General features: G+C 43.7%; 1 protein-coding gene across 8 annotated transcripts in view; it reads left to right on the forward strand.

Annotated features, from left to right (window-relative positions):
* Window positions 1-26,625, forward strand: part of TP53INP1 (tumor protein p53 inducible nuclear protein 1) — a 63,648-nt gene that overhangs the window by 6,868 nt on the left and 30,155 nt on the right. For 3 of the 8 annotated variants that reach the window (XM_043507594.1, XM_043507595.1, XM_043507587.1), the window contains exons 2-3: window positions 508-753; window positions 934-1,094. In XM_043507594.1, coding sequence (XP_043363529.1) covers window positions 1,032-1,094 — 63 coding nt within the window. In that variant the 5' untranslated portion in view covers window positions 508-753; window positions 934-1,031. Of the gene's footprint in view, window positions 1-507; window positions 754-933; window positions 1,095-26,625 lie in introns of those variants that run through there. The other 5 variants (XM_043507589.1, XM_043507588.1, XM_043507590.1 and 2 more) reach the window with 3 other exon arrangements.

A 26,625-nucleotide genomic window follows, 5' to 3' on the forward strand; every position in this document is an offset into this window, starting at 1 on the left:
AGGCCGCATGCCGCCACCCCCCCCAGCACCCACAGTGCCCCCTTGGGCTGCCCCCTCATGACCCTCCCCCAAGATTTTAGTCGGGGTATATAATACAAGTCATGGACAGGTCACGGGCCGTGAATCTTTGTTTACTGCCCATGACTTTTACTAAAAATACCTGTGACTAAAACGTAGCCTTAAGTTATGGTCATTCAAGCTTTAGCCTCTAACACCTGATGGGCCAGCTAACTCAATTTAAAAGCACCATCACACTAAAGTTAAGGGTGTGTGGATGGGACTCAAGTTAGTGGCAACATTAACTTGAGTTAAATTTTCAGTGAAAACAAGCCCTTATTCTGTGGCTTGAAAAGCATTCTTTACATTTGCAATGCAGTATAATTTCTGATCCTATTCCCAAATTAATCACAAAATAAGATAATGGTGATATTTATGTTCCTATTCCCAACTCAGTCACAAAATAAAGAACAGTGATATTCTTGTGGGATTTAAAACCTCTTGTGATAGAGTGTACCAGGCCTTCACGGTCTTCTGTTGGAAGTTGCTGACTGGCTGTTCTGTTGCATCCTGCCCCAGGAAACAGTCTTGAGAGGAAAAGAACAGCAAATATTCAACCGCCCTGCTTGCCCAGAAGAGTAGCCATTTTGGAAACCAGTGAGACTTGGTCCTCCAGCAGCTAGAAGGACTGGGAGCCAGCAACAACCAATCAAGGCCCACCAGACTGAAATAAAAGAAGCTGCCTATTATCAGCAAGTCAGTTTGTGGCTTGAGCCAGAGAAGTGAGGAAGGATGTTCCCTAGAGTATTACTAAAGTGCCCCGGTCTAGTCCCAGGCTATAATCAGTGGCACGAATTCAGAGGGAATCCTGCTGACCCAGTTCAGGAGAGGAAATTTAACTCCAAAGGGTAAGAAACTGTTTGTTTTTGTTTATAGTTGGTCCAGAATGGTAAGGAACTGTACCCTGGAAAAGGTTTTGGACTGTGTGATCCAGCCAGTGGGCTGAGACACAGAAGACCTGCAGAAGTAGGCTGATGGCTTACCGGGAGCTGAAGAGTGGTAGTACAATGTCTGGACCCAAGGTGATGCTCAAAGAGGTAAGTCCAACCCACCACGCCTCAGTTTTAATATTATGGAATATATGCACTGTGTAATGTTACTTCTTCCTTGCTTAACTCCCTGAAAATTTCTACAAACCTTTCCCTTTCCAGTAGAAAAGGAGTTGGATAAATAGACAAATCTATTTCAGTGAGGAAAAGCAGCAGAAACACTGTTTTTTACAAAGGGAACTTTCATTTTCTTGAAAGTATTATAATTGGCAATGAAATCTTATAAAAGAAGATATTAAAATGACTTGCTAATCATTTTAATTAGGTTATTGCCATTTTGATATTCTCAAGAAAAGAATAAACTGAGTGTCTTATTAAATAGTGTTCCTGTCCTTATTCTCAGTGCATTGAATTTTGTGTCTTATTGTTCTAATTAAAGGTACAGTAGTTTCCTTTAAACAGAGACATCACATATCCTGTATCAGCATTGGAAAAGGTACTTCAAGACTATAAAAAGAAAAGGAGTACTTGTGGCACCTTAGAGACTAACAAATTTATTTGAGCATAAGCTTTCGTGAGCTACAGTGAGCTGTAGCTCACGAAAGCCTATGCTCAAATAAATTTCTTCGTCTCTAAGGTGCCACAAGTACTCCTTTTCTTTTTGCGAATACAGACTAACACGGCTGCTACTCTGAAACCTGTCATTATTCAAGACTGTATTTATACTAACAAGTTAGCCCTTTGCATCATCAAATAGAGTGAATTCAGTTAATCTTTCAATTGGTTGCATTTACTTTGAACACATTAAAAGCATAATTGGTTTTCAGTGATATCATAACGGAAAAATTTGCAGGTCCTTTACTCCTCAGTGATCTTGCTTCATCACCCTGTTTTCAATATCTCTCAAAAATATAGCTATACCTGATGCATTCTTTTTACCAAAAAAAAAAAAAAAAGTCTCATGAAACCTCTACACCCTCCAGTGTCCTCAGATCCATTGTTGTATTCATTTGACCAAAATGCTGGTGACAAGAATGACTGGTAAGTCTGGGAGTAGAACTCTGTTTCAAAATAGGCAGCCATGTGCTGTTACAGATCTGTTACTTCTATATGTAACACTAAAACTATTCAGCCAAAGCCTTAATTGATGCTTAACTTAGAGGAGTGCCCTGACAAAACATGACCAGCAGCAGTAATTTCACTTATTTTAACTCACTAATACATGTAATAACAAAGACACGTTTAAGCCCAGTGTCTATTTCATATAATGTAACCTCTAAAACTTTAATTACAGATTAGCAACCTCACACTTTCAACTCTATTGCTAGAGTTCCAAAGCTTGGAGCAGTTAGTGGCCATCATTGTCACTGCCTTATCTGATTGGTTTTTATGGCTTTGCCATAATATATGTGATGCTCTCCAGGGGCAGCCCTGGTTGTGAGGATCCTCACCACTTCCTGCCCTTAGCATCAAGGAATCTTGTCTCTGCTTGCTGTGGATTAGCTCCCTAAAACCAACAGTCTCTGACAACATAACCACTACCTTCCAGGCGTCTGCAGACCTCGTGCTCTCTCTGTAAAGGTAGCAACAGGCACACATCAACCCTTCCCCCTCTTTCCTGCCCCTTATGCCCTTCTCAGAGCATTCCTTGCTGTGTCCAGCCCCTTATCCATGGAACACTCATAGTGTTCCTTTGGGAATAGCAGGCCTGGTAATTCTAACACCAGCTTTTAATATTCAACTTGGGACCAGTACTTTGCTTAACACCACAGATATATTTTATAGTGAAAACAAGAATAAGTTTACTATCAAAGACTAAAAAAGAAAAGGAGTACTTGTGGCGCCTTAGAGACTAGCAAATTTATTTGAGCATAAGCTTTCGTGAGCTACAGCTCACTTCATCGGATGCATTCACGGAAGCTTATGCTCAAATTTGTTAGTCTCTAAGGTGCCACAAGTACTCCTTTTCTTTTTTGCGAATACAGACTAACACGGCTGCTACTCTGAAACCTGTTATTATCAAAGACTAGAGATTCAGGTGATAGAGAGTAACGATATTGGAAACAAATGGTTATATATCATACAAAACCATAACATGAGACCAAGTGTAACGAGAGACTAAGCTTATATAACAGGTTAATTTCCTATCTAAAGTTTCTCACCCAAAATTCTCTTTAACACTTTTTCAACCAAGGCTGGCTGAGACCCAGCCATTGGCCGCGGGTACAATAGGCCAGCAAAGGCTCCTCCTTCCCTAGCGCAGCCACTGCTGCGGGATGCCGGGTTGCATGTTTTTACTTAGTATTATGCAGTTTCTGGGGCAGCTGCTATTCAGCTTTCTGGGTTCATCAGTAATCTCCGTGGACTCCAGAGAGTTTACTGATGAACCTGGGAAGCTGAATAGTAGATACTGCCTCCTCAGCCACCCTGGAACCTGCATGGCACATATAAAAAGCTCAGTGTTCTTCTGCTGAGCATCTGGGGGTTCTGGGAGGGGGAAGTGTGCTACATTTCTAAGTCTCTAGCCGGGGCTGCTCAGGCTAGCCTGGAGCTGGGGTGGCTCGGGTAGCAGAAGCTGTGTGATCGGGTTGGCCGGTCTGCGGTTCAGCCCACCGGCACTGTTGGAGCCGCTCAGGTCAGCCCACTGATGCAGCTGGGGGAAAGGGCTTGGGGTGCCGGCCAGCCCAGGGGGGCTTCTCCAGTTGCGGGGGGGCCTCTGGGCTCTGGCCATGAGGGGTGGGGCCTCATGTGAAAGGCGTGGGGCCAGGGGCTAGCCTCCCTGAAGGAGGGGTCCACCCGCCGCCCACGGGCCTAGCTTTCATTAATACAAACATGTCCATTTACTTTCTTTGTAAGGATACCCGGGTGTCTTTTCTATTTTACAAATATCCTCAAAATTCATTGCCTTTACTCAGAGACAGAATAACAACCCTCTGCACATGTCTATTTTTTTTCTCTGTCCTCCTTTCCTGTTGATTTCGCATCCTAGTGCACATATGACTTCATATGCAAATAGGTATCCATTGTGTTGGTTTACAATGCTTAATTTACATCAAGACAGCGAGAAACATTTTTTATCTGCAGTAACCTGTTTTTTTCATCTTTTGCTGGTGAGTAATACCTTGATATAGAGTCTAAGAATCTATTTTTAGTATACAGTACATGCATACATTTCACAATGATATTTCTGAACCATGTGTCCCCAGCTTTCATTTGAGACCTCAAATGGTAGTCTTTGTTGAACCAGAATCAAGATATTCTTGTAACCCCTTTGCCTGGTTAAGATGTTCTTGGGTCACAGTCTGCTCAAATTCTTTCATGAATTTTTTTTTTCCTTAATGTCGTCATAACTTTAAGCATATTTAATATTTGCTAAAGGTGCTGGAAAATGAAGTTTGCAATTTATCCACAGACCATGAGTGTAGCACTACCTGCTTCCATGCCAATGTGTCTCAACACTGACCTAAAGAAATGAGAAAATAGCTCCATTCTCCATATCCACTGAAGTCTTTGCTGAGACTGACTACAATGGATTAGGCCCGTAGTTGGCAATAAGAGTTACCAGTGCTCAGATGCACTCAGACTCAGCCATTTTGGCAATTTTTGTGGTGAAGGATGCTGCATCCCTGTACCAAACTCCTGAGTCACTTGCTGACATCCCCACTACCTCTCTGTACCCTTCTTTTGTACATTTGGCTACTGAGTTTTAAAGATCTTCTTAATCTGTCTTGTACTAAGATGATATGCTTTGACAAATATCCTTTATGTTATTCAGTAAGACCTAGACATAAACAATTCTTGGGTGTGTCCTAGTTCCACTTAGACTGTACCAAGGGTTGTCATAACTTGTGCCTGGTGACCATGACCCCATGCGGCCTTTTGGTGAGCCAGAAAGCAGTGCCACTCTAGCCAGGCCCTCTGTATATCCTGAACAGGGCAGCAAGTAGGAGTGGCACAGAGCCTTACGCTGACTCTGCCATTCAGGGACTTCCCCCTATATAAGAAGAATTCCTGGGTTACCTGGCTCCATCAGCTGGGGCCACACAAAAATGTCCTTTAGATCTGTTTGTTTTTTTTTTTTCTTCTGAAACTCAGCATGAAGAAGATATCATCTTAAATTTTTGAACAACACTGGCAAAGCTGCATGTGAGTTATATTCAATTTAACATGTGTGACTTCAAGAGGAAGGAAGAAAAAAAGTTCCTTTTCTTGGTGGGGGGCCTAACACTCAAAACCATTTAGGATTTGAAACTTCTGTGTCATTTTCTCTTAAAATTATTGGATATTAGGGTTGCCAGGTGTCTGGTTTTTTTTTTTACCAGAATGTCCAGTTGAAAGGGGGAAACTGGCAGCGTCAGGTCAGGTCAGCACAGAACTGCTGTCCGGATGCTAAAAGTCCAGTTACCTGCAGTGACTGGCCTCCGCTGGAGGTCCCTGGCTGCTGCTGGAGCCTACATGAGTGGCTCTGCTTAGCAGCTGCTGCTTTTCCTGCCCCCCAGCCTGACAGAGAACTGGCTGGCTCCTGGAACAGGCTCCAAGGTAGATACTGGCACTGTGTCTGGCGCGCGCGCGCACACACACACACACACACACACACACACACACACACACACACACACACACACACACACACACACACACACACACACACACACACACACACACACACACCCCCCTCTACCCTTGGTTTCTCCAGCACCTCACTCAAGGACCTCCAGGGCCCCTCGCTCCAGGGATGGACCCCACCCTGCTGTGCCCTGATTTCCCCACCCCAGCTCCTCGATCTGGGAGCTGACCCCTGCCATGCCCCAATCGGGCAGGCTCTACGTTGGCTCCTCCAAGCCCAGCTCTGCAGGCAGCAAGTGAGTCCCAGGGCAAGGGGGAATGAGCAACGGGGGCAGGGGTGAAGAACAAGTGATGGAGGGGCGGAAACAGGTGAGGCAAAGGCGGGGCTTGGAGGAAGAGGCAGGACAAGGGCGGGGCCTCAGAGGAAGGAGTGGAGCAGGGGTGTTTGGTTTTCATGGATTAGAAACTTGGCAGCCCTACTGGAAATGATACTTTAAAATAAACTTGATCTGAAATTTAAAACATAAAGATTTTCCTACCAAGTTGTTAATTGTCAGCAGCTCCAATGCCAGATTTAGTTATCCATGAATGTCTGATTGAAAAGTACCACTTAAGTGACAAGTATGTCACCATAAACCTTCCTTGATGTTATCTTCCTTCAGCTCATGCACAACCTCTCTTCTCCTATTTACTCCCCAGCAAATGTAACCCTTTTAGTACAAGACACTTTCACCCTAACTGAGTTTAGGGCCTGATTCAAAGCCCATTGAAGTCGATGGAAACACTCCCATTGGCTACAATAGGCTTTTCATCAAGCCCTTATTCCCCAGCACGTGTAAATTGAAAGTTACTCTGTAATGGGAACTTTAACAAAGATTGCTTGGGAACTAAGAAGGTATAGTTTCCTTTCTGGAAAGGCTCACCATTCCGCCAACTTTTTCTGAGTAATTTCAGTGAAGCGTAGAATGTTGCAGCATGAGCTATACAAATGGCTCTTCAATCGTCATAGGTTCAAACTGTGAATGACTAGACGGTTGTGCAAAAAGAATATTCATACAACAAGATTATGTAGAAAATGAGTTGCTGTCATCTCTAGTACAAAATCTGACCACCCATAGTGAGGCAATTAAGGCAAAATTTTAAAAAGTACTCAGCAATTTCAATTAGGATCAGGTTTTCAAAACAGCCCAGCTCCCATTTAGTCACCTAAATAAGGGCCAGGCTTTCAGAAGCACTTGGCACCCCATGTACTGAGTTCTCTTGAAAATGTGGCCACTAATATGGATGTCTAAATGGGAGCTGAGCTCCCTTAAACATTTGCTCTCAACATGGATGCTGTGCTCTTTAAAAATTTGACCTCTCTGAAGAGTCATCCTCAGAACTCAGTGGAGCCTTGATAGGATGTCACTAGTTTGGCTGCCCCTGCATGAAAGTGCAGATGAAGCAAGAACTGTTCTTTGTTCCATTTTGTTGCCTGCAGTGACACACTGCAAATGGCGGATGTAAATGCAGAGTATTTGAATGGAATTCACAACGGGTAGATGGTGTGGTTTGTTTTTTTTGTTTTGTTTAGATAATCAAAATCTTTCTGCCTCTGTGTTGTTTGCAATGTATTAGTTATTAACTCTATTGTATGGATCCCTTAATCTTGCACCTGTTGTTTGTTACATAAAAAAGCCTTGAGGTGATCTTGCCAAATGACATGGTCTGACCAGATAAAAAGCGTTAGCGCTTCCTAGCAAGAAGTATGCACAATAAAAAGCACAGGTGGGTGTAAGTCTAGTGCATGTGCATTGGAGAATTTTCTAGTTCACAGTATCTAATGGGGTGGCACATGTACCCTTCCTTTCTTCAAGTATTTTGTGAGGGTATAAAGGGCTGAGCTGCCCCACTACCCCCATTTTCTTCTCACAGCCTGTGGTATATGTTGGAGCAACTCCCTTCAGGATTTACCTCTACTTTAGTGTTACTTACTTAGGTCTACAAGATGCTGGGAGGGTGGGGAAGAGAAATCGTCCCCTCCCTTCAGTTGCTGGCAGTACCAGCCTCTATGGCTGACCATGGCAAGTCCCTGGGCTTTAAGAACTGCCCATCCTGTGAGGTAGTCATGCATCTCAACGACAGACAAAAGATCTCTTCTCCCTCAGTGAGGGGCATGTCCTGGAAAGCTGGTGCTTCTCAAAATGGACCAAGCGCTCAAAGTAGAGACACGCGAGGGCTTTTTTCATTGAACAGGCAGTGAGGTTGGTCTCTGATCCTGGGCTCCGAGCACCAGGAGCCCAGAGGAAGTCAATTTGCCCCAGCTTCAACATCAAACTACTGAAGAGTCACTCAGGCCTGCAGCTTCCTCATCTGGGAAGCTGAGACAAATTGGACTTAAAGCATAAGTCCTGAAAAGAGAAGATCTGAAGATCCTCCTCTCTGGATCCGACTTTAGGGCTGCATAAGTCCACCAGGCTGTCAGACATTAAAGGTGCCTCAAAACTTAAGAGAAGTTCCCTGAGCATTGGAGCCCATGCAACTGAGTAGCCCTGGCCACAACAGAAGTCCCGTCTGGTGCTGCTAGGTAGTTGGGCAGTAGGAGAGACCACTGGCTAGCATAGTACTTGACTCCACTATTGGCCATTCTATTGCCGCCTCCACTGATGCCAGTGCAGTCACCTAAGCACCAATCTGCAGGTGCTCCACCGCCTTGGGCCACATCTCCAAGGCTGGCACCCATGCAACTATTGGAGCTGCTTACTGCTAACACTGTCCAAGTTCCTGGGCCTGGTGACTCTGTTGCTTCTACCATCCAGTCAGGTTCCCCCTACTCCCACAGGGCAAGCATCACTCTTCCTGGAAGACTCTTCCCTTTTCTCTTCAGATTCCCAGGAAAGCCATCAGCTGGCCCCAGTTCAGGTTCCAGCACTTAACAGCATGAGTCTCGCCCGGGGATAAGAGCCATATACCTGTGGCTGATGGCAGAGTATTGTCTTGATCCAGCCTGGTCCTGGGACCAAACATCATGGGGTCTGATGTCATATGATCATGGCATGTGGAGCATTTAGGCCCCCATAACACCTCAGTACTACCCATGACTAGCTACTTAGTCTATGCCACAAGTACAGTATATCTTCCCCACTCCAGCTGCTGAACCTGTCCCCACTGCATCCCTCAGACCAGAGCTAGGAGTAAGCTGCTCCAGTGCAACAGATCTAGAGTTAGGGACAGATGGTACCAACTACAGCTTCCTGTCCTGATGATGCCCTACTAATCTCACCTTGGGGGTGCCCTGCAATGTGAAAACATGGTTACCTGATTCCAGATCAATCTGCTACCACTTCTGAGAACTACAACATGTTCCAAGAGCTCATGAGATACCTACTGAAGAGATGCAGGATATACCACATAAATGCTTTGATATCCTATGCGCCTCAGCACTGAGATGCATAACAATCATGATCAACAAGAAGTTATAGGGCTTTAGTGGGTGCCATTGGCACCCACTGGCACCAATGTCTAAATGGGCAGAGACTGTACCAAGTCCCAGCTATTGGGCATGGACAGTTCTGGTTGCACCTGGTACTGGGATCTCTAGTGTTGATGGCAGCCAACAAGAGAACCCATCAAAGATGCCAGAAAGTGACCCCAAAGACAAGGAGACAAAGCACGTCTACCTGCTGGGCCAGAAATCTTACTTCATTTTGAGTCTCCAGATGAAGATCTCGGACTACCAAGCTCTCTTGGCAAAATACAGTCATGTTGACTGGAGTGCTTTACAATCATTTATTGACAAACTGCCACCAGATTACAGGGATGATTTTCAGACTACCTTGGTGGAAGGTCGTGTGATGACCAAAATTGCAAAGCAGGCAGTCTTGGATCTGGCAAACACTGTTTCTGAGGTGATGGCTACAATGGTCACAATGTGCCACACCCCCTGACCTGGCATTGGAGTTACAAACAACTACCCAGGACATGCTGTTTGAGTGTTGCCTCAGTCTTCTCATAGAAGATCAAGCAATGCGAGCCTTCCAAGATTCTAGAGTCACCCTCTGGTCCCAAGGGTTGAGGTCTAAAGTGCTGCCTTATAGAGATTCCTGTCAGCAGTAGATGATCTTTCAGTATAGGCTGCCTGAGTGCTGTCCTCTGCGCCCCCCCAGGCCACAGGCAGCAGCCCCTGGAAGAAAGTCTAGTTTGGGGTGGGAGGGTCTACCTCTCAAATGCATTGACCAGGCAGTAGATTTGACTTGGTGCCCAAAGACGCCATCCTTTTCATTCTGTGATCCTGTCAACAAACAAGTTGTGGGCAGTCTGGCCTAGTGGCTGGAGCAAGAGTCTGGCTTACCAGTTAGAGCCAAAGCCTCTGATTTCAGAGTTGCCCCCATATAACAAGTCAGAGCTGGGAGGCAGAAGCCTAAGCCTAAACCCAAGGGTTAACTGGAATGACGGGAGATGTAGCTGAGAGTCTGAGTGAGGAGTCTGGTGTGTGGGCAGGAGCAAGTAATGGCTGAGGCTGGGACTGGATCAGGGCTGGGGCAGAGGGTTAGGGTGGGGGATTAGGGCGGTGGCAGAGGATTGGAGTTGGGGGAGTGAGGGCTCCAGCTGCGGGTGTGGGCTCTGAAGTGGGGCTGGGGATGAGGGCTATGGTTTGGAGACAGGCCTCCCTGCAGCAGCACCTGGGTTGGGGGTGGGGAGAGGCACCCCTCCCCCCCGCAGCAGCTTTGGGGCTGGGACAGGCACCTCTCCCCACTGCAGCTTGAGTGCCTGCCTGGTGCTTAATAGGCTGCTGCACAGCTGTGTAGCTTAGAGGGAACTTAAGTCAGGGGCTACTCAGAATTTCAAATCTGGGCCAACACTGTGTCCGTTCTCCAGGTGTTGGTGTGTTTGGGCATGCAAGAGTTAATGTGGATTTCTTCTCATTCACTATCAGCCATGCAGGGGTTAATTGCCTGGCTGCTGTACTCAATGCAGAGACAGTAATTGCTTATCTACTACCAAAGATCTCTATGGGGCTTGAATGCTTGTCTGTCTCCATCAGAAGTTGGTCTAATAAAAGATATTACTTCACCCATCTGGTCTCTCTACGCCCACTTGACAGATTTTACATAAAAACAAGAGGAGTCTTTGTGGCACCTTAGAGACTAACATAGTCTCGGCAGGGCCTGATTTATACCTTACATGCCCCTTGGCACAGCATCTTCAGCATTCCCACTGCCTACAGCTGACCTTTTGTGTTTTCTGTAAAAAATGAAACTTTTAACCCACTTTTAACTCATAGGCATCTCTAGGCACATGCTTACTGTGTCTAATTGGAAATCTGGCCCTGAGTCTCTGCTCCCACCTGCAGCCTCCCCCCCCCCCCGCCCCACCATATGAATGGGGTCCTGCCTCAGGCTTCTGGGTTTTACAGCAGCATGTAGATTTGTTACTCTGTATGCCAGGATCTGCTTCTGGCAACTTCAGGCACAGCTATCTGTAGTCCACCACTCAAAAAGACACTAACTAGACAGGGTGGTGTCTCTCCCTCCAGAAGTCCTCCATTTGCTAGACTGGTGGAGGGACCTGGACACTGTATGGACGGTGGTCCTATACAAGCTCCAGTTCACACATAAGAATCCGACTTTTAAAGTCGGAAGGGACCATCATGATCATCTAGTCTGACCTGCTGCAGGCCACAGAACCTCACCCACCTATTTCTGTAATACCAGATCTTCTCCTGTCCCAAGAACTGCAGCGTCCTCTTCGTTCATGATCAATAATGCATCCATGTTCTAGAGGAGGCACTTATATGGGTGACCTCATGGCTTGGGTCCTGTGGTCTGTCACAGAGGGCCTTACACATCAATGTTCTAGAACTCAGGGCATCTGAGCATTTTCAGCCAGACAGACCTGGTAGTATTAGTCAATATGGCAGCAGTCTTCTACCTAAAGAGGCAGGGAGGGGCCATTTGCTGGCTTTGTGCCAGGAGGCCATCTAGCTTTGGGACTTTGCCATAGGGAACAACATGGACTGCTGACTAAGTAATCTCCTGCGGTGGGCAGTGTGAAGGCAGATGATCTGAGCAGGCGCTTCTGAGACAATTACAAGTGGGTGATGCACGTGAAAGTCCTTCAGGACATCTTTCCAGTGATTTGGAGGAAGGACTGTTTCATCACATGGACCTTTCTGTGACAGCCAGAAAACAAGTGCTGCCCCTTTTTTTTGGGGGGGGAGGATGGGAGGGCGCAAAGGGGCACAATCCTGGCTCTGATGGCTTTCTCCTCCCACAGATGGACGGACAGACAGACTATATGCATTCCCCTTCTTCCCACAGTGCTGCAGAAGATCAGGAGGGAGAAAGCCAGAATTATCCCTAAAGCCCTTGCATGACCAAAGCAAATGTGGTTGAGGGGCTGTACAATCTTTCTCTAGTACCACCAATCTCTCAACCCTTGATCTTCAACCTTCTAGTCCAGAATGGGGGTTGCGCTTGCACCTGAGCTCCCTCCACTTGATGGTGTGGATGCTCACTGGTTGACACCAGCAGAGTTGATATGTGCATGAGACGTTCAGTGCACCCTTATTAGTAGCAGGAAAATGCTACTCAGTCCACCTATTTCTCTAGACAAAGTTGACAGCTCGAGCTTATACCTGAGAGTGAGGGCCCCAGCGCCAGCATGGAACCTTAACTTTGCCCTCTCAAAATTGATGGGTGCACCTTTTGAACCTATGACTAAATGCTCATTGCCCTACCTCTCCATGAAAGAAAGCTTCTTCCTGGCAATCACGTCTATCAGGAGAGTTGGAGAGCTGCAGGCTCTGATGGCAGAGCCACCTTATACAGTCATTCATAGAGTGCTTCTTCAGGTGGTGTCAAAATTTCACATCAACAAGATCATCCATGTGCCTGTGTTACTCCCAAGTGTCACCCTAGGAGCTCCAAGCAAAGGCTGCACATGCTAGACATGTGTGAGCCATATTGTTCTATCTAGACAGGACAAGACCTTTCTCGAAATCTCCCAAGCTTTCTCTGGCTGACACCAAGAGAGGCAATCCAGCTAGATATTCTTGGCATATACACAGCTTGTCCTTTGACTATTACATCTAGTCATGTTACCGACTAGCAGGCAAGTAGCTGCCCATCGGTGCTTGACTAGACCCACCAGGGTGCAGTCTACCTCGGTGGCATGTCTAGCAAACCCACTGATCCAGGATATTTGCAGACCAGCAACCTTGTCCTCTGTAGACATGTTCATGAAGCACTATGTGCTGGTGGAAGCAGCCAGGGATAATGCAAGATTTGGCAGATCCCTGTTTATAATCCATATTTAAGGAGACTCATTGTACCTGTCCCCCGTGAGAACGACTGCTTGGGAGTCACTAGCTGTGTCATATGTACACGGACTAGCGCTCGAAAAAGAGTTATTTAACTGTATAATAACTAATGTTGTTTGCGTCAAATATGTAGTCCATATACATATTCCATGCCCACCCACGATCCCCCTACTTTAGAGTTCTAATGTTGCAGGCTCATGTGGTGCTGAAGGAATTTTATACCTTCATGAAGCTCACAAGGAAAGGACAGGTGTATGTGCCCTCCCTTTGGATACTGCTGACTAGAAAACTGTCTGACCTCTGCATGCTAGATGTGCGCTTACCCACGGTGGAATATGTATACAGACTACCTCTTTTCAAGAACATTAGTTACTACACAATTAGTTATCTATCTTTTTTCCCTGGCCAGCATGGTCAGGGTTTTCGTGTTTCAAAATGTTGCCAACCTTTTTGATTTGTTCAGTTCGGCTATAGAAACTTTTGTGAAGGCGTTGTGGTGAGGGAAATGAGACACACTGGCTCTGTGCAAGCTTATTTTTGGCAGTAAGGTGAAGAGTAGAGTAGGACCTAAACCAAAACCGTACCTGTGAATTCCCTCAAAAGCTTTTTAAGGAATTTCATATTCAGCTCTGAACTTTGCAGGCCAGGTCTAGCTCCAGTTGGGGATTGTCCCATAAGGATTTGCCTTCAAGAACTGGGAGTGGACAAGAGTGAAACACCTGTTGGGGCAAGGATGTGTGTGAAATCAGGCTACAGAGACTTGTCTTGAAGAATCTGGGTGGGGAGATCAGCAGCAAAGAGCAATGGAGAATAAGTGGGCCTAGGAACTTGTCTTATTGTGGGATTTCTACATTTTCTCGTGCATATTGTTTCAAACTAGTAAGAGAAGCACTAGCTAATGATTAAAGCACGGGCTGGAGAATCGGCATTTTGGGCGGTGGGGGGGAGGATTCTGTTCCCAGTTTTCTCATTGACTCACTGTGTGATCTTGGGCAAGTCACTTAACCTCCCTGAACCTGTTTTCCCCATTGTGGTGATGGTGGTGTTTTTTTTTTTTTGTTTGTTGGTTTTTGTGTGTGTAAATATGAATACATCCCTCACAGGAAATTGCGAGGTTTGATGTTAACTACTTTAAATCCTTTGAATGTGGTGTAGAAATATGAAGTATTATATAATGTTGCCGAGGAAACTAGGTAGAAGTTCGGGATTGTGTAGAAAACTGAAGAAAACATTCCAATATATCTGGAGAGCTGGCCAAATGATAAGCACTCTCACAGCTGTGAAAAAGATGCAGAATTTATTGGTGGGTTGGGTGTTTTGTTTCTTTCCAGGTCATCAGATCTTGGGAGCACTTCAGAGACAGCCTGCTCAGGCCTCGTAGGGAAGGTCATGTCATTCAGCAATCATTCCCCTTGCTGAGTTACAGGCAACCTTCTTGATCTTTGAAGGGACCTCTTGCCAACTTTCCTTGACTGAATGAAGATTATCAAATTATGGGGCCTGGGATAGGGATTAAATGGGTGTGAAATATGGGAAGATCCCCTGCAGAGAAACTCTGGGAAGAAACATGGTTGAGTTTTTAATATTAAGTATACTAAGTGGTACATAGATAAATTTCCCCCAAATGTGCCCCTATAACAGCTATTGAAACTAATTATTAAGTGTATCTTCAGCTGTGAACACAAGATCCCCAGTCACCTCACCATTTCACACACCCCAGTTTTTTATTGCTGCAGATCCTAAAACATTTTTTAAACATCCTCTTGAAAGAAGTTGTCTTAAGAGCCCAATCCTTAGTTCACTGAGGATTATAAATAATTTTCCTAATTAAATGCAGCTAAACAGTAAAAAGAGTTAGAGGGAAAACCATATAACCAAATAGATGACCAAACCCCCTAAGAAAGCCTGGGGGCAGGGAGGAGGAAATGCTGAAGTGAACAGTGACTTATGGTGTTTCTCTAGACACCATAACAAAGGCTCAAACTAAATGTATACCTCAAATAAAAAAAACTTAAGAAGATAAAAAAAAAATGCCACCATGGGTATACAGTAAAAGAGACAGACGCAAAAAGACATCTTTTAAAAATTGGAAGTAAAGTCCTACTAAGGAAAATAGAAAGGAACATAAACTCTGCCAAGTATAAATGTGTGCTTAGGCAGGCCAAAAAAGAACTTGAACAGCAACCAGCAAAAGAAAGGGGGGGAAAAAGTTGCTGTTTAGTTTTTGTAAGTACATCAGGATCAGGAAACCTGGCAGACAATCAATGGGGCCACTGGACAATCGAAATGCTCAAGGAGCACTCAAGGGAGACAAGGCCTTTGCAGAGATGCTAAATTAATTATTTGCATTAGTCTTCACTACGGAGGCAGTAGAGGTTTTGGAACAAATTGATAAATTAAATGTCACCAAGACCAGTTGGTCTTCACCCAAGAGTTCTGAAGGAACTCAAATATGAAATTGCAGAACTACTAACTGTGGTATGTAAATAGCTTGTCAGCCACTGTACCACATAACTGGCAGATAGCTAATGTAATGCTGATAGATTTTAAAAGCCTTTATTTTAAAAGGCTCCAGAAGCAATCCTGGTAATTACAGGCCAGTAAGCCTAACCAGACAAAGTGGTTGAAACTGTAGTAAGGAACAGAATTATCAGACACACAGATGAACACAATATGTTGGGGGGAGTCAACATGGGTTTTATAAAGGGAAATCATGCCTCGCCAATCTATTAAACTTCTTTGAGAGGGTCAACAAACATGATCCAATGGATATAGTGTACTTGGATCTTGTCAAAGGCTTTCTGAAAGTTCCACACCAAAGGCTCTTAAGCAAAGTAGGCAGTCATGAGATCAGAAGGAAGGTCCTCTCATGGATCAGTAACTGGTTAAAAGACTGGAAACGAAGGGTAGGAATAAACGGTCAGTTTTCACAGTGGAGAGAGGTAAATATACTGGGACCAGTGCTGTTCAACATATTCAGAAACAATCTGGGTAAAGGGGTAAACAGTGAGGTGGCAAAATTTGCAAGCAATACAAAATTACTCAGGATAGTGAAGTCCAAAGCTGACTGCAAAGAGTTAAAGAGCTCTCACAAAACTGGGTGACTGGGCAACAAAATGGCAGATGAAATTCAATGTTGCTAAATGCAAAGTAATGCACATACAAAATAATGGGGTCTAAATTAGCTGTTGCCACTCAAGAAAGAGATTGTGGAATCACTATGGATAGTACTTTGAGAACATATGCTAGATGGTCAATTTCAGTCAAAACACCTACCAGAATGTTAGGAATCATTACAAAAGGGATAGATAATAAGAGAGAAAATATCATAGTGCTGCTATATAAATCCGCTATACAGTAGAACCTCAGAGTTATGAACACCTTGGGAATGGAGGTTGTGCGTAACTGTGAAGAAAACCTTATGGTGGTTCTTTCAAAAGTCTACAACTGAACATTGACTTAATACAGCTTTATATCTTTACCATGCAGAAGAAAAATGCTGCTTTTAACCATCCTAATTTAAATGAAACAAGCACAGAAACAGTTTCCTTACTTTGTCAGATCTTTTTTTAAACTTTCCCTTTATTGTTTTAGTAGTTTGTTTAACACTGTACTGTATTTACTTTTTCTCTCTTGTCTCTGCTGCTGCCTGATTGCATACTTCCAGTTCCAAATGAGGTGTGTGGTTGACTGGTTAGTACGTAACTATGTTTTGTAACTCTGAGATTCTACTATATATGCACCCACCTTGAATCCTGTCTGCAGTTCTGGTTGCTCCATCTCCAAAAAGATACATTAGAATAGGAAAAGATACAGAGAAGGGCAACAAAAAAGGATTAGGGGTATGGAACAGCTTCCATATGAGGAGAGATTAAAAAAACTGTGACTATTCACCTTAGAAAAGAGACGACTAAGGGGAGAATATGATAGAGTTCTATAAAATCATGAATGGTGTGGAAAAAGCAGTGGTGCAAATAGATTTTAACTCTTACCGGTATGGTACTGACCATGGCCCTGGCCCCGGCCCCCACCCCCACCCCACAAACACACAAAATGTTCCGTGACTAGAGCCTTATGCGGGTACAAATTTATACCCGCAGATGCGGATAGCCGCAAGTAGAAATCCGTATCTGCTGAACCACAGGGCTCTCCTGGGAACCACAGCGGTGAAAAGAGTAGAATGTGGGGCAGCCAGGCAGCCCCATGCCAGCAGCTCCTCTGGAGCAGCTGTACTGCTCCCAGCCCTGTCCTCCAGCAGGGCTGTACAGACCCTAGACAGGAGACGCAGCTGTGTGAAAGGGCTGGGGGCAGGGCTGTGGGTGGTACAACCATGCCGGAGGAGCTGCCAGTGTAGGGCCACCTGGCGACCCCACGTTCTGCTCCTTTCGCCGCTGTGGTTCCTGAGAGAGCCCTGTGGAATTCAGCAGATACCAAATATGTCTTTCCAGTACGGCATACCAGCAATAAATGTCTTAATAGTAGAGGGTATGACCACACTGGCTTACTTGCATCAGTGGGAGAAAGTGAATAGTATTATTTACCCCTTACATAACACACGAGCCAGGGGTCATCCAACAAAATTAATAGGCAGCAGGTTTAAAATAAACATGAAGTACTTCTTCACACAACACACAGTCAAGCCGTGGAACTTGTTGTCAGTGTATGTTGTGAAAGCCAAAAATATAATTGGCTTCAAATAAAAATTTAGGTAAATTCATGGAGAATAGGTCCATGAATGGCTATTTGCCAAGATGGTCAGGGAGGCAAACCCATCCCCTGGGTGTCCCTAAACCTCTGTCTGCCAGAAGCTGGGACTTGATGAGGTAAATCACTGGATAAATTACCTTATTCTGCTCATTCCCTTTGAAGCATCTGGCACTGGCCACTGTCAGAAGACCAGATACTGGGCTACGTGGACCTTCGGTCTGGCCCAGTATGGCTATTCTAATGCTGAAACAAAAGAATTATTGAGAGCCTTAAAGGAGAAAGGAACTTTATTTTGAAGACTGACAACTAAAACCATGGGGAAGTAATCCTTTCTGCATCAGTATGGTAAAGCGTCCGTTCTGTGAGGCAGGTCAATGTAAGTCAATGCTTGAATTAGAAACATTAAGCCAGGAAGCAAATCTTATTGCCTTTTTCCCACCCCCCCTTCATATTGGCTCTTCCCCACTCCCTTTTGAACAAAGGGAACTAACTTATTTCCATGTTTTAATATCCAGACATTGATTCAGTTTGCCAAATGTTTAGCTAGGTACAGTATAGTTCCTGACCGAAGAACTCGCCATTTAGCAGTCCTATGGAAAGATAAAACAAGATGCCCAGTGTAAGATGGATCATAATTATTTATCCTATGAAAAATTATTTCGTATGCATATCCATAGTACTTGGAACATGTGGCTGTAGCCACAAGTCCTCCTTTTCTTTTTGCGAATACAGACTAACACGGCTGCTACTCTGAAACCTGTCATTATTTTTGCACACTAACTCAAGCCAGTGCTTAAAATTTCATATTAAATATGGGTTCCATCATCAGTGAGGACTAGGGCCTTCCAAGACTCTGAGGATATTTTGTTTAGGAATAACAATTACAAATGTTTTGAAAATTGAATACTGTACTCCCTGTTAACTAATGTCTCTTTTTTTAGACTGGCAACTCCAGAGAACTTGTTACTCTCCCCACACAATGGCCAACCACTTCTCCCACTGAATCCTCCCCATCCCCAGCATATCTTAAACTGTGACCTATATTTCACTCCAGATGTGGCTGCATTACAATGGAGGATGAAGAGCACTGTGGAGTTAACGAATTAGTTTATAAAGTACTTTAACTTCCTTGGGATGAATGGTGCTGTATATGATTTATATGCTGTAATTATGAAACAGCACTACCACTGTACAGACACCAGTTTCTCTATTCCAGGAAGTTTCAACCAACAAATATGGTAATCCACTCAGTCCAGTCTTACAATAGCAAGACTCTAGCCAAAATCTAGCTAACTGCTAAAATAGCTCATATCACAGTGACAAGGCAATGCAACATCATTATGTTGTGATGCAATGTCACGAAATAGCACTCCATATCATGTTCTAATTTGTTTTAATGACAACTCTGTTGTAGATTGAATGTTAACAAAACTGTCCTGTTTACACACAGTTTGGGTTGTATTAAAAAAAAAAATTGTGACAATAGAGGTTATAAAACAAAAAAATGCCTGACTAGCACAAACTTCACTTCATTTTACTATGTGGAAAGAAAATTACTTTTTTTACACAAGAAAGCATCTCTGTCTGGAAAGTTTGTGTGTATGCCTACAGCTTACAAACTGCTCCAGTCAAAGGAGTCAATCAGAAATTTGTTTTATTTGGACTTATGTTAATTTTTACATCTAAACATATTTTATAGATTAACTCTACTTGAAATATTAATCATTAAATTGGCACAAGCTTTGGACTTGCCATCTTAATATAGTTTGCACTGACTGTAATGCACCATCTAGCAAATATATTATGTGGTCACTTTTTTTTTTTTGTTCTGTTCCAGAGATGAGTATCAAAAGGCTTTAGGCATGTAATTAAACCACTTACTGTGTTTCCTGGTGTCTGAGAAGCAAGGGAACCTGCATTTTTAAACAAGAAGTGCAGTTCCTCTGCTAACCATGACTAATGAGTGCATAGAATGGCAATTATAGCACAAGGAACTTTTAATTTGGGGGGGGGAGGAGGGAGAGTTTGAGTGTGAGGTTCTTCTTCAGCCAAACTTCAGACTGTGCTTTACACAAGTCTTTGTATCATTAAAATACTCTTTTATGTAAGCCTAACTGATGCAATTAAAAGAGTTACTCCTAACAGATGTGATGGAACTATAGCAACAGGGGAAAAAAGCCAGGGTGCCCAATCACATTTAGCAAAATCATGTAAATTAAAGGCACTTTATCTAATAAAAAAAGACTCTCGCTCAGGAGCCAAGTACTTAAGCATGTTATAACAAGGATGGCTCTAATGGTGTTCAAATAATTTTCAGACAGCTACAATTCCTTAGTAATTTCCAAAATGATGTGGACACAGAAGTATATTAAATATTTTTGTCAAAATCTCCCAGGTTATGTCAGTATATGCAGTAATGTTAACTTCTGTTTACTGCATTTCAAGGCTTTGAGCTTCCTCCCATGGAAGTCAGTGGCAAAAGTCCCCATCAGTGGAAGTAGGATGAGACCTTACTCCAACATGGCCTCTATCCAAGGTCCCAGTCCTCCAATCAGATCAGTGCAAGCCAACTTTGAATCCATTTGGAGCTCCATTTACTTCAGCTGGACTTCATGTGGCTATAAGTGGCTGCCCAGGGATCCAGTTGCAGGATCTGGTGCCAAAGGCACCATCACAGAATGGTAAGATGGTAACAGATCTGCAGCTGCTTCCTGCAGCAGAACAGGGCAGAACCAAGTGCCTTGGAAGATTCTGCCAAACATTTCTATTCCAGTCTCTATTTCCATTTAGCAATCAAAATAGAGCATTGCAGCCAAACCGTGCGTGTCTCTAAAGTGTTAAAGGACGATGGCAGGTAGTTTACCAAATATTTAGCTTCTGGGAGGGGAATATCTCTGATTGTTTCAAACCCAATATTAGACACAGGAACATATATTTATTATTTTAATTAAAATAATTGTAGGCATTTCCCTGCAGTGTTTGCAACTCAAACATTGTAGCATCGTGCTACCATAGAGTGAAATTGAAATTGAAACTGATCAGACTTTATTTTCTGTCTCCAAGATGAAGTGGAAAAAGTGAATAAACAGTATATATGTCGGGGAAGTAAACTTAAAAAACCAAATACAAACAAACACGGTCTTAATAATCGGAGGTGTTGTTTAGTTACACAGCTAAGGATACTTGGTTTGTTTTTAAATATTACTTATAACCTGCTGCTGCCCCTTTGAATGTTCAAGCTATATTTATTGCAGGTTATTTCCAACATCCTTGTAGTTTATCATCCTGTTTTGTAGCCCTAGACCTGTAACATGCAGCTTTCCTCTAGTAATAGTTCATAGAATCATAGAATATCAGGGTTGGAAGGGACCCCAGAAGGTCATCTAGTCCAACCCCCTGCTCAAAGCAGGACCAAGTCCCAGTTAAATCATCCCAGCCAGGGCTTTGTCAAGCCTGACCTTAAAAACCTCTAAGGAAGGAGATTCTACCACCTCCCTAGGTAACGCATTCCAGTGTTTCACCACCCTCTTAGTGAAAAAGTTTTTCCTAATATCCAATCTAAACCTCCCCCATTGCAACTTGAGACCATTACTCCTCCTTCTGTCATCTGCTACCATTGAGAACAGTCTAGAGCCATCCTCTTTGAAACCCCCTTTCAGGTAGTTGAAAGCAGCTATCAAATCCCCCCTCATTCTTCTCTTCTGCAGACTAAACAATCCCAGCTCCCTCAGCCTCTCCTCATAAGTCATGTGCTCTAGACCCCTAATCATTTTCGTTGCCCTTCGTTGTACTCTTTCCAATTTATCCACATCCTTCCTGTAGTGTGGGGCCCAAAACTGGACACAGTACTCCAGATGAGGCCTCACCAGTGTCGAATAGAGGGGAACGATCACGTCCCTCGATCTGCTCGCTATGCCCCTACTTATACATCCCAAAATGCCATTGGCCTTCTTGGCAACAAGGGCACACTGCTGACTCATATCCAGCTTCTCGTCCACTGTCACCCCTAGGTCCTTTTCCGCAGAACTGCTGCCGAGCCATTCGGTCCCTAGTCTGTAGCGGTGCATTGGATTCTTCCATCCTAAGTGCAGGACCCTGCACTTATCCTTATTGAACCTCATTAGATTTCTTTTGGCCCAATCCTCCAATTTGTCTAGGTCCTTCTGTATCCTATCCCTCCCCTCCAGCGTATCTACCACTCCTCCCAGTTTAGTATCATCCGCAAATTTGCTGAGAGTGCAATCCACACCATCCTCCAGATCATTTATGAAGATATTGAACAAAACGGGCCCCAGGACCGACCCCTGGGGCACTCCACTTGACACCGGCTGCCAACTAGACATGGAGCCATTGATCACTACCCGTTGAGCCCGACAATCTAGCCAGCTTTCTACCCACCTTATAGTGCATTCATCCAGCCCATACTTCCTTAACTTGCTGACAAGAATGCTGTGGGAGACCGTGTCAAAAGCTTTGCTAAAGTCAAGAAACAATACATCCACTGCTTTCCCTTCATCCACAGAACCAGTAATCTCATCATAAAAGGCGATTAGATTAGTCAGGCATGACCTTCCCTTGGTGAATCCATGCTGACTGTTCCTGATCACTTTCCTCTCCTCTAAGTGCTTCAGGATTGATTCTTTGAGGACCTGCTCCATGATTTTTCCAGGGACTGAGGTGAGGCTGACTGGCCTGTAGTTCCCAGGATCCTCCTTCTTCCCTTTTTTAAAGATGGGCACAACATTAGCCTTTTTCCAGTCATCCGGGACTTCCCCCGTTCGCCACGAGTTTTCAAAGATAATGGCCAAGGGCTCTGCAATCACAGCCGCCAATTCCTTCAGCACTCTCGGATGCAATTCGTCCGGCCCCATGGACTTGTGCACGTCCAGCTTTTCTAAATAGTCCCTAACCACCTCTATCTCTACAGAGGGCTGGCCATCTCTTCCCCATTTTGTGTTGCCCAGCACAGCAGTCTGGGAGCTGACCTTGTTAGTGAAAACAGAGGCAAAAAAAGCATTGAGTACATTAGCTTTTTCCACATCCTCTGTCACTAGCTTGCCTCCCTCATTCAGTAAGGGGCCCAAACTTTCCTTGGCTTTCTTCTTGTTGCCAACATACCTGAAGAAACCCTTCTTGTTACTCTTGACATCTCTTGCTAGCTGCAGCTCCAGGTGCGATTTGGCCCTCCTGATATCTTTCCTACATGCCCGAGCAATATTTTTATACTCTTCCCTGGTCATATGTCCAACCTTCCACTTCTTGTAAGCTTCTTTTTTATGTTTAAGATCCGCTAGGATTTCACCATTAAGCCAAGCTGGTCGCCTGCCATATTTACTATTCTTTCGACTCATCGGGATGGTTTGTCCCTGTAACCTCAACAGGGATTCCTTGAAATACAGCCAGCTCTCCTGGACTCCCTTCCCTTTCATGTTAGTCCCCCAGGGGATCCTGGCCATCTGTTCCCTGAGGGAGTCAAAGTCTGCTTTCCTGAAGTCCAGGGTCCGTATCCTGCTGCTTACCTTTCTTCCCTGCGTCAGGATCCTGAACTCAACCAACTCATGGTCACTGCCTCCCAGATTCCCATCCACTTTTGCTTCCCCCACTAATTCTACCCGGTTTGTGAGCAGCAGGTCGAGAAAAGCGCTCCCCCTAGTTGGCTCCCCTAGCACTTGCACCAGGAAATTGTCCCCTACGCTTTCCAAAAACTTCCTGGATTGTCTATGCACCGCTGTATTGCTCTCCCAGCAGATATCAGGAAAAAAAAGTTCTGCAGCCCACTGTCTTTGTGTTCAGTCTACACATAAACCATTCACTTACTCAATTTTAAATACTCTGATGCATTTTTCACTCTTTGACTTGTAATTCCACTAAGGGTTCAGCTTGTCCTCCTAATGAGACAGCTTTGTGTGCTGTCTTTGCAAGTCTCGCAATTACATCTCTTTACACAGCTTTAATTATTCAAGTACTCTGACATTTCATTGATGATACTTTAAATTCAGGCACTGAGAAAGAAGCCCTTTCACTTTAAGTACATTTTATATAGCTCCTTTCTTGAGCTCTGTTTTCTTACAATAAATTCTTGACTCTGTCTCAGCCACAATCATGATGTTTCCTAAAACCCGAGGAGGCACTTAAAGGCCTTATCTACAGCATGGATTTTTTGGAAAAAATATACTCAATATTGTTAATGTTGCTTGTGAAGGTTCTCCCCAGGGTGCCACCTGGAACTGGAGTACCACTGAGCCCTCTGACCCTGGGCTCCAACTCGCACTGTGCTGCTGTGACAAGCTGCAAAGTCCTTCAGCTTGCACTTTCACCAGCATTCACACAGGTAGGGACATGCCCACTGCAGTTACACGTGGACTCTCTAACCACCAGCTTCCCAGCCTAGGACCCCAGAGCAGTACCATTCTGCCCTGGTCATATCTGGCCAGTATATGAATGTAATACCCAGTCCACCTCTCCCTCAATGTGAAGAGGGTAATGCACATTTGTAGAAAGAGATTTTCCCCAAGCTCTCCAGTAAAGCTCATTGTTATGGATTAAAACATAAAATAAGCTTATTAACTACAAAAGATAGATTTTAAGTGATAGCAAGCAGATTACCTAGCAAATAAACAAAAATGCAACCCGAGTTTAATATACTAGATATAGTGAGAATCTGCTATTCATATCCAATCTAACTGATGGTACAGGCAGACTTTGTAGATTGTTAAGACACAAGCTACCCTTGCTTTGGAGCTTGGAATTCCCAGATGTTTCCTACATAGGCTAGAAATCCCTTTAGCCTGGATCCAGCACTTCCCCAATTCAGTCTGTTTCTCAGGTGTTTCCAGGTATCTTCTTTTGTTGGGAGTGAAGAAAACAAGATGGTGTCACTCCCTGCCTTATATAGCATGAGCCTAGGGCAGGAACCCTTTGTTTCAAAACTTGGTTCCCAGACCAGTTTGAAAAAATACTGGCATCCCAAGATGGACTCCAGAGACATGTGATCTGGTCACATGTCCTTGTAGAGTTATAGCAGCCATTGCTAATAGGCTTGGCAAAATGCCCACAGGAAGGGTAAGCTATTCCACAGTCCATTGTCTTTGCTGATGGGCCATTAGCATTGTCTGGCTTCTTCATTGTTATACCTTAAAAGCTGGCTGTAGGTGTTTTCCAGAGTAAGCCCATTTGAAATGCAGATCCCTAGTCAATATTCATAATTTCAGATACAAAAATTATACATGCATACAAATAGGATAATCCTATTCAGAAAATCATAACTTTTTCCAATGACACCTCACCTGACTTATCTTGTACAAAATGCATTATAATTATGTCATCATATCACAATATTATTATGGCAGATATGGGGTGCAGTATCACACTGCTGCAGCTGCATTACACTAGGATAAAATGTGTAATTTCAAAATGTGTTAGCCACATGTTCTAAAACCCTAGCATAGACAGAGAAAGGTGTTTCTTCTTAACATGCGCTAGCTGGTTAGGATGAATCCTGGAGACTTTCCCCTTAGTAGCCATCCCACAGAGAGGTCCTCTGTGAGAGAAAATAACCCCTCCCCCTTTTAAAAATGTGTGTGTGTATATATATATATATATATAATAAAAAGCCCCAAACATAAACTATACATAAACGTCTCAAAATCTATTAACCATTTGCTACGTAACCTTAGCTGTACGTGAAACATTTAATTGTAATCTGAACGGTGAAAACATAAATCAGTTATCTGTATTGTCACTCACAGCACCAGCAGTACCACTTTGACCCAGAGATTAATAGTTACAACATCCTTCAGATACCCTCTCTCTTCCAGCCTGATGCTTATGAAGCTGAACCAACAGCAGCGGGAATGTTCTAATAATAATTGCTATTTCAACTATGATCAAAGAGCTTTTCCAATAATTATGGATTTTTTAAAAATTATTCTTTGAAAATTTTCCTTGCCAGTCTCAGATGAAACACGCTAAGTGCAAACTATTAAGTCTCATGACATCCCTGTGAAGTAGGTACTATCACTTCCAATTTACAAATGAGGTAACTGAGACAGAGAGTTAGGTAATCTGTGCAAAGTAACACACAAAGTGAGCAGCTGAGCCCAGAACAGAACCAAGGAGTCTTAACTTCCAATATCTGGCTCTAATAAGTGATAACACTCCCTTGTTAAGTTTAATAAGAAATGGGCCACTTATTTGGTATTCATAGTACAGTATTCTAAAAACTCATATACCAGGTTTGAATGTCATGTATCCATCACATTATCCAACTCCATTTATTTAAAAGATTAATCAACTGTCATCTTCCAGACACTGCATTCTGAGACCTTGTTCATTTTGTAATGTGTGCATATCAATTTTCTAAGGGGCACAGTAGCTGAAAAGGAACTATTTTAAGATTAATGTAAAACTGTGTTTTCCGTTGCAGTGTTTCAACAGGTATTGGTGACTCATTGGTTCTTGTCCATGTCTGTTGCACAAAGCATTTCAAGACCTCCCACAGCATTTATTCTCTCAGCAGAGGCCCAGTTGGCACAAAGTGCTGGCATAGCGTGTGCATGACCTGAGCAGAAGAGGAAATTTGTCAATAAATACTTGAAATCCAAGATAAACTTTTACATGTAGTTTAAAAAAAATCAGTTCTGTACAGGCCAGCCAGAGACACCATAACACATTGATTGGCTTTGTTAGTGCTATGGTATCTGAGGCTGCAAGAAAATTTACCAGAATAAGTTGCTTGCCTTATTGATTAGCTTTCCTATATTAACTTCTCTTATTTGAACTTCCTGGAATCAAAGCACTTCTACCCTCATTGGCTATCAGTTCAAACTCTCACAGCAACAGTAATGGCAGCACATATCTTTCAGTTCCCTGCAGAAGGGGGAATTTGATTACAGAACCACCTATTCCTGGCTGGGAGTGACGTTAATGGCCAGTCCAACACTAATAATAATGGTGCACGGATTCCAATTTAAGATCTGATCCAAAGCCCATTGAAGTCATTGGGAT

Source organism: Dermochelys coriacea, chromosome 2 (assembly GCF_009764565.3).
Source record: "Dermochelys coriacea isolate rDerCor1 chromosome 2, rDerCor1.pri.v4, whole genome shotgun sequence".
Taxonomy (NCBI): Eukaryota; Metazoa; Chordata; order Testudines; family Dermochelyidae; genus Dermochelys; species Dermochelys coriacea.